The sequence below is a fragment of the Polyodon spathula genome, chromosome 18, assembly GCF_017654505.1.
Source record: "Polyodon spathula isolate WHYD16114869_AA chromosome 18, ASM1765450v1, whole genome shotgun sequence".
Taxonomy (NCBI): Eukaryota; Metazoa; Chordata; class Actinopteri; order Acipenseriformes; family Polyodontidae; genus Polyodon; species Polyodon spathula.
Window position 1 is genome coordinate 3,670,529 of NC_054551.1, and position 8,573 is coordinate 3,679,101.

Sequence of the window (8,573 nt, forward strand, 5' to 3'; positions counted from 1 at the left end):
TTACAGTATTTTGCACATTCAGTTCTAAAATAGTCCATTTTAGTTTTTAACAAACTTTAAGATTGATGTCATTAGCAAAAATTATGCCATTGTATAATTATAAATGTAACTGGAACAAATGTTGAGCAATATTTGTTTTCTTTCTTATAAAAAAAAAAAAAAAAAAAAAAAAAAAAAACATTAGTGCACTAAAAATAATAAATTTTAAAAAGAATCACATTCAAGTCATTTGTTTCCATAATGCATTATTAGGATATATCTGTATAATTCCTGTGCAAGTTTATATTGAGCTGAATGGTAGATGTAGCCTGAGTTCTTACCAATGCAAATATTCATAATTTAGACTTGGGTTGGATATAAATGCTCATGTCCTTACTGCAAGGATAGAGGCCTCATTCATCATTATTGTTTTAATCTTAAAAGAAAAGGGCACACCCTGCATATTTAGCAACATTTACTATTGCATGTTTTGTATATTGGAAAACTGTATTAAGTCGATTCAAGTCTTGAGTGTTGCTCGGGTCAATGAACGTGATGCATTAGTGTGAATATTTGCTCAGAAATTCAATCTAGTCTCTCTGATCAGATATATATTTTTCAGGTTGATTGAAGAGTTTCTTTGAAGCTTTTTTTCTTTGACAACCATGTGATCCGAGAAGGAGGTACCTGGCAGAGGGATTGCAGGTAAGGAACACTTTGCATCACACCTGGTTCAGGTGAAGCAGTCTTTGCTAGAGCTGAGTAAACCTCCTCTCAAACTCTTTTAAATGACCTGTCTCAGGTAGGATATACCACTACGGTCTTATTCTGGGTCTTTTCTGCTTCAGGTAAGAGATAAAGCATCATCTTTTTTGTAGCTTTACAAAAAAAACCATGCATACAAAACTTAAACTGTTTTTTGCACTTAGTTTCAAAACTATTAAGTGACTTATTTTAACACTTTTATAATATTTGTTTCAGAAAGTGGTTTATTTTTGCAAAACATTCTGCATTTTTATATATGTTAATTATTCAATTAATATTGAATTATTTGTTTGCTGAATTAAAACACTCATGTAACCAGGAAAATTGTCAGTTCAACTTTAACATGCACGCATACATGCTGCTGAAACTGATTCTGTACTGCTATTCAATTTCAGCAATCAATTTAGATGTTGGTGCCTAATTCATATTTGCAGTTCAGGTGTACGATTCAGAGTCCTGGTGAAGCTTGCTGTTTTTAAAGCTGTCCTCAGTGGAGCTGTCCCTGTTCAGAGTCTGGCCCAGGATAAAACCTGTTGGACGAGGAGGATGTTCAGCCAAGGGCAGCTGATGTCGTCTCTCCCTCCTGGGGTTTTCCAAGCTGCTGCAGCTCGCTTCTACTCCGCTTTCCCTGCTCGCTTGGGCTCATCGCACATCTCCAGCCTCTTCTTACCCAGCCCGTTATTCAGCTATGAGATTTTACAAAATTACCTTCAACCTGAACCCTGCAAACAGGCTCTGATCCTGGCCACTCAGGCTGCTGGGCTGGCTGGGATTACAGAACACACAGGTAATATATGCTTAAAAGCTTTTTAAATCCAATTGAATTATTCACCCACACTTGTTCATCTTTATTGAAACAGTTTATATGCAAGAATGATAACTAGCTCCGTGAAGGGAATTTATTTGGGTGGTCTAGATTTAAAACAATCCAAATGGCTCCCAGGTGATTCAGTTTTTGCCTGTTTTTGGACTTGTTGGACATTTTCACTACAGACAGATTATGAATATTAAAAATAAATACTGTATCTAGAAATCTGACGAGGTGCTTTGTCAGCGTGAAGAATATGTTGCTGTGATTATTAAAATTAAATAATACTTTAAGGGAGGTTAATTAGGAGTAAACATCTCACAAGTTATGTTACAAGAAGCCTATGAGTGTAATGTATCTCAACTGGATTCCATTAATGTTACTTTTTTAATCTGTCTGTTCTAACTACCCACTTTTACTGCAGGCTGTCTGTCTTGTTTGCCTGACAGTTAATAGGCTGTTGTACTTCAATTTATTAGATGAATCCCGTCCGATGAAACAGAGACGAGCGCGAGCCAATTACAGCAGCTGGCAACTGGAGGAACTGGAAAAGGCTTTTGAAACGACTCACTACCCAGATATCTTTATGAGAGAGGCACTGGCACTGAGACTGGACCTCATTGAAGCGAGGGTGCAGGTAAAAAGGCTTCATCTGCCTGGCACTTTCTCACTTTGCTACCCCCATGAAAGTTTTTGGAGAACGGGGATGTTAACTTGTTCCTGTGCTCCTTTGCAAGGTTTAGAAGTGTCACCTTTCCAAATGTCCAAACCACTTCCACCACCAAAAGTCCTTCTGTTCCCACAATAGAAGTGGTTGTTGAGTGAGCTGTTATTTTGGACGTACAATAAGCGTCCAGAAATTTTACTTTTATCCATATTAAGAAAATTAGCCATATTATACTCTTCACAAATTTAGAGACTCACTATAATTAAACATATATTTGAAACGGATGAGAATCCAAGTTGTACTTAAGTAGCTGTGGTGATGCTTTTTAGTGGTGCTCAACAAGGTTCTACTTTTAAGAAACTTGAAATTCAGGAAGATTATTATTCTGCTCAGTTAGTGCTCTTTGGTTAAAGTCAGGGTCTGTGTCTTTTATTGCAAACACAAAAGTGAAAATATGTCTCCCTCTGTTGGAAACAGTAATGCATTTCATTTTATACTGTTTTTCTCCAGCAGGATAACATCATTGAGTTGTTCATTTTTGGGAAAACATGAGAAGAAAATAAATGTGTTAGACTCTAACCAACATCATAATGAATAATGTCACCCGCTTTTATGATAAATTAGTTTTGTATGGAGCTGTGCAGGTGATTATGACTGTACGTATTTAATTCATAAATAATATTGTTGAGGTTAAATATGAAATTCTGTTTGTCTTGTTACTTATAGGTTTGGTTTCAGAACCGAAGAGCAAAGATGCGGAGACAGATGAAACTGCAGGGAAAGACCGTGGAGAAGCCTCCACACAAGGACCCGGAGGGGCCTGCTGACAAGCCCAATACCAGGACTCAGGACCTGGGCAGCTCTGACAGCGACCACTGGGACGGTAAGCTAGAGAAGCCCAGCTACCCTTGGCCTGGAACTCAGCCTAAAGGAAAGCCAGCCCTGCTCGCTGCCCCCTTCCAGGTAGTGGTCCAGGGGCCAAGTGAACAGGAGAAAGGGCCGAGCACGGAGGAGTTTCGTTCTTGCAGTATCGCTAATCTGCGGGCGAAAGCAAGGGAGCACACAGCAGAGATCCAAAACTCTGCTGCCAAAACATTACCAGAGCCTGAAACGGAGACTTCCTCAGCAGGAATGGAGAGTCACTGATACACACAGGCCTCTCAACTGGCACTTTATTATGTGAAAACACTTCTTCAAATGGACTTGATGACAAGTGTCAGCTGCATGAATGGATTGATTTCTGGGGCAGGGTACAGTTATCGTCAAACATTATATGGAATTGGTTCTTGTTTGCATAGACTTGAATTTGTTTTTGTACATTTACCTCTGACTTTTTTATACGTTGTGTGTTACTCTAACCTCTAACTAGTTCTTAGCTTGATACATTAATTGTTACATACAATTCAGTGACCAGGGGAATTGGAAGTAACCACACGGTGGTCTAAAGACAGTGTTTTGGCCAATGGATAGGACTGCCTTTTGAAACTGCCAGTAAAAAGCTAGATTAGGCAGTGTTTTTGTATGCAGTACAGAACAGCTTTTTTTTTTTTTTTCAATGATTAAAGTGTGTCAATTTCTAAGCATTAACCCTTTAAAGTACAAGGGTCATTTGTGTCCCACAAATAAAATGATGCTAACTTTCTTATTTTTGCAATGAGGTGCACAGACAAGGTTTAAAATTGACTGACAGGTTGGATCTGGTCATCAACTTTGTCAGTTTCTTGTCATACAAGAGTAATGCATTTTAAGAATAAACCGTTAGAGCAATCACTCAATTCCTTGTGTACCTGAAGGGGTTAAGGTTTCTAATCCACATGTAATGAGAAAATATAAAACAAAAGAAAGACAGGAAATATATTTTTACTACGTCAATATTAAATTACACTGTTCTGTATCTAAATATTTCAGTATTTGTATTTTTTTATTCTAAAGTATGCATCTTTTTGTGTGGGTGTAACATTTCAATTGGGTTTGCACAGGAGAGTAACGCAAATCATTTTTAATGAGAAAATCTTCTCACAAGTCTGATGTCTCTATTGTCCATTTTCTGAAGATGCAGAATAATGGGATCATTTAAATATTAAAAAAAAAAAAAAAAACACTCATGCATCATTTAATTAACTCGCATGAGGCTCCATCTTAAATTGTTGATGCTCTAGAAAAGATCCTGGTCATATGGTCACAATAAATGAATATAAAATAATGTTTCTTTTCGTTGTGTAACTAGAACCTATGGTATTAACATGATTTTCTGATAACTGTCCAACAGGTGGCACCCTAATCTGAGCACTTTTCTAACAGTGCTTTCCCTAAAGAAAGAGAAGGCTTTTTAAAATGTAGGTTAATTCTATATATCAAGAGTATATGTCAAGGATATTTTGAACAGACAACACTGAAAAACAGACATTATTCAAAGTTACTTGTATAAAAGTTGAATGGCCACAGTACTTTTATACTATGTGTACTATGTACCATAGTTTACCCTGGCTTGCCATGATTTTTTTTTAATACACTTTTACTATACCTCGCAATTCTTTACAATGCCTAGCTATGCTTTACCATGCCTTTGCTGTACTTTATCACATTTTGCAAAGGATTTACTATGGGTCACTTTTATAAGGGTGAATTTACTATAATAATAGCAGGATTGTGTGCACGATGTATTGGTCATATTAGTTTACAAAACACTTTTTAACAGAAGTTAACAACAAAAATACATTGCATTTTGAATGCTCTTTTATCAACTCTAGTTTTTTTTTTTCTTTCATATCCCAAATCTATTTGGGTATCGTACTTTGTATCTTTAATACAGGTACCGGTAATGCAAACAAGGCAAAGTGATGGCTGTTTATGAAATGTCAGAGCTTTGACAATGGAATTGGAACAATTCTTTCCAGATGTGTGGCTTTTCGAATGGTAAATGCCATCTGTGCTGAAACAGGCATTTCAGAATAACTCCAGTGTTTATTCCTTCCTCCTGTGGGGATTCAGGGATTCAAGACGAGGACCTTTTATTATTTCAGACAGAAGTTTAAACCATCTGTGTGACATACTAAGTATCCATAATTTACTCATTCATAAGATTTACATAGCAATCAGGCACATCTTTTGTGACAGTAACAAAAGACTACAGTGGCTTGCCAAAGTATTGACCCCCCTTGGCATTTTTCCTATTTTGTTGCCTTACAACCTGGAATTAAAATAGATTTTTTGGGGGTTTGTATCATTTGATTTACACAACATGCCTACCACTTTGAAGATGCAAAATATTTTTTTATTGTGAAACAAACAAGAAATAAGACAAAAAAACAGAAAACTTGAGCGTGCACAAGTATTCACCCCCCCCCCCCCCCCCCCCCCAACAATACTTTGTAGAGCCACCTTTTGCAGCAATTACAGCTGCAAGTCTCTTGGGGTATGTATCTATAAGCTTGGCACATCTAGCCACTGGGATTTTTGCCCATTCTTCAAGGCAAAACTGCTCCAGCTCCTTCAAGTTGGATGGGTTCCGCTGGTGTACAGCAATCTTTAAGTCATACCACAGATTCTCAATTGGATTGAGGTCTGGGCTTTGACTAGGCCATTCCAAGACATTTAAATGTTTCCCCTTAAACCACTCGAGTGTTGCTTTAGCAGTATGCTTAGGGTCACTGTCCTGCTGGAAGGTGAACCTCCGCCCCAGTCTCAAATCTCTGGAAGACTGAAACAGGTTTCCCTCAAGAATTTCCCTGTATTTACCGCCATCCATCATTCCTTCAATTCTGACCAGTTTCCCAGTCCCTGCCGATGAAAAACATCCCCACAGCATGATGCTGCCACCACCATGCTTCACTGTGGGGATGGTGTTCTCGGGGTGATGAGAGGTGTTGGGTTTGCACTAGACATAGCGTTTTCCTCAATTTTAGTCTCATCTGACCAGAGTACCTTCTTCCATATGTTTGGGGAGTCTCCCACATGCCTTTTGGCGAACACCAAACGTGTTTGCTTATTTTTTTCTTTAAGCAATGGCTTTTTTCTGGCCACTCTTCCGTAAGCCCAGCTCTGTGGAGTGTACGGCTTAAAGTGGTCCTATGGACAGATACTCCAATCTCCGCTGTGGAGCTTTGCAGCTCCTTCAGGGTTATCTTTGTTCTCTTTGTTGCCTCTCTGATTAATGCCCTCCTTGCCTGGTCCGTGAGTTTTGGTGGGTGGCCCTCTCTTGCCAGGTTTGTTGTGGTGCCATATTCTTTCCATTTTTTTATAATGGCTTTAATGGTGCTCCGTGGGATGTTCAAAGTTTCGGATATTTTTTTATAACCCAACCCTGATCTGTACTCCACAACTTTGTCCCTGACCTGTTTGGAGAGCTTCTTGATCTTCATGGTGTCGCTTGCTTGGTGGTGCCCCTTGCTTAGTGGTGTTGCAGACTCTAGGGCCTTTCAGAACAGGTGTATATATACTGAGATCATGTGACAGATCATGTGACACTTAGATTGCACACAGGTGGACTTTATTTAACTCATTATGTGACTTCTGAAGGTAATTGGTTGCACCAGATCTTATTTAGAGGCTTAATAGCAAAGGGGGTGAATACATATGCACGCACCACTTTTCCGTTATTTATTTTTTAGAATTTTTTTAAACAAGTTATTTTTTTCATTTCACTTCACCAATTTGGACTATTTTGTGTATGTCCATTACATGAAATCCAAATAAAAATCAATTTTAATTCCAGGTTGTAAGGCAACAAAATAGGAAAAATGCCAAGGGGGGTCAATAATTTGGCAAGCCACTGTACCTGTCTAACTGCATTGTTTTTCTTTATTTGGATTAATTACTCACATAAACATAAGCAGTGTAGTTTCAAATCTAAATGCAAATTGAAAAGTATTCGGTAATTCACATCTTGTTCAGGACTTGACATTTAGTGGATGTCATCTTTGTGAAGACAAATAAATCATATCTTTAAGAAACTCACAGCTAGTGTTCAAACTCTTCGTGGATGTGTCTTTGCATCAGGTTTCCCGATTTTACTGTTTAGTTTTGAGGTGCTGCTCAATTCAAGTACAGTGGTTGAAGGCTGATTCCATATTTATATTTAATATCTGGTGTTTGTTCTTTTTTTCATGGGTTTGCTGGTATTAACCTCATGGTCTTCTAATCCATTTAAGGTTGTAGAAAAAAAACAAGATGGCTGGGGTTTGGCACCGGCCTGCTGCAAAAAAAGACGAAAAAAAAATAAAACAGAACCACTAATACTGGGCCTTCCTTTAATGATTGAAAGCATCATGAATAAACAAAGGCAAGCTAATGTACAATGACTGGAACAGCCATATTACTGTATACTGTAATTAAGAACATGTGCAAACAGCTGTCACAATGTTTAATAATTTTGCAAAGCCTGCCAGTAAATTAGAGTAGGGGATTTCAGCAGCAGTGTTTGGAAGCTAGCGTGGGCTGAGAATGCAGACTTGTCCTCAATCCCCAGCAGTTCAGTCACTCACTCTGGGAAATATTAGGATTTTCCTCAGACTTTGAAAACATTTTATTGTTTTTAGCCTGCATTTTCTTTATGCAAGCATAAGCTCCTAGTTCTTATCTGCCAACGCACTCCCAAAAAATGATGATGTTGCTGATAATAAGAACACAATTAGAGGATTCTTGGAAGTGTATGCAGTGTCCCTTTAACATATTGTATGTTGTAACATTTGCTATGTTAGATGAATTGCTAATGAACATAGATAAATAGAAAAATAAGCGTCAAGCATTCTCTTTGTAACAGGTTTTACAGTTTTATTTGTTTTATTGTTGAGTAACATGATCTGAAAACCCTTACTTTTTAGGCTTTGTTGCAAGGTAAAACTTTAAGACACTAGACCAGAATGTTTAGTCCAGTGCCTTCTTCATAGTTTCAGTCTTTCATATCTTTTGATAGAGATAAGGGAACATGACCTTTAGAATTTCACAACCTTACAATGTCAAGGGCTAGCATTATAAATGTTTACTACTGCATTCACGGCTTCTGCTTTTGTCACAGTTTCTTAACGAATTCAGTATTTATGGATCTAATTAAAACGTCTTATGTAGAGAAGGAAAAAAAGGTTACTAGAGAAAGATTTTCCTCATGATAGAATCAGTCACACATTCGTTATTTCTCTTTCTCACTGTCACATGCATTTCAATTCATGGCAATGCTGGTTCTCCAGTTGTATTTATTTTAGATTAGCAAACAAATCTTGGTACAATAAAATTCTGTAGACTTTTGGTACCAGCACTGTTGATTGCTTGTTCCAGTTCAGAAAACAACGTTCTCAGTTTACATTTACTATCTGTCCGAAGAGACAGACTTTTTTTTATTTCTAAAACTATGTCTAT

At 37.6% G+C, this 8,573-nt stretch overlaps 1 protein-coding gene across 1 annotated transcript; it reads left to right on the forward strand.

Moving 5' to 3' along the window:
- The first annotated feature begins 204 nt into the window (after window positions 1-204).
- On the forward strand, window positions 205-4,813 carry LOC121330679 (retinal homeobox protein Rx1-like). The gene is made up of 4 exons (XM_041277382.1): window positions 205-684; window positions 1,179-1,531; window positions 2,032-2,189; window positions 2,946-4,813. Exons 2-4 carry the CDS (start codon window positions 1,291-1,293, stop codon window positions 3,363-3,365), a joined length of 819 nt encoding a protein of 272 aa, XP_041133316.1. The 5' UTR covers window positions 205-684; window positions 1,179-1,290; the 3' UTR covers window positions 3,366-4,813.
- The last annotated feature ends 3,760 nt before the right edge of the window (window positions 4,814-8,573 follow it).

Excerpts from the sequence above, each read along its gene's own strand:
- LOC121330679 (XM_041277382.1), top strand. The coding sequence starts at position 1,291 with ATGTTCAGCCAAGGGCAGCTGATGTCGTCTCTCCCTCCTGGGGTTTTC. Across the intron at positions 1,532-2,031 it reads TGGGATTACAGAACACACAG|ATGAATCCCGTCCGATGAAA; the intron begins GTAATATATGCT and ends TCAATTTATTAG. Across the intron at positions 2,190-2,945 it reads TCATTGAAGCGAGGGTGCAG|GTTTGGTTTCAGAACCGAAG; the intron begins GTAAAAAGGCTT and ends TGTTACTTATAG.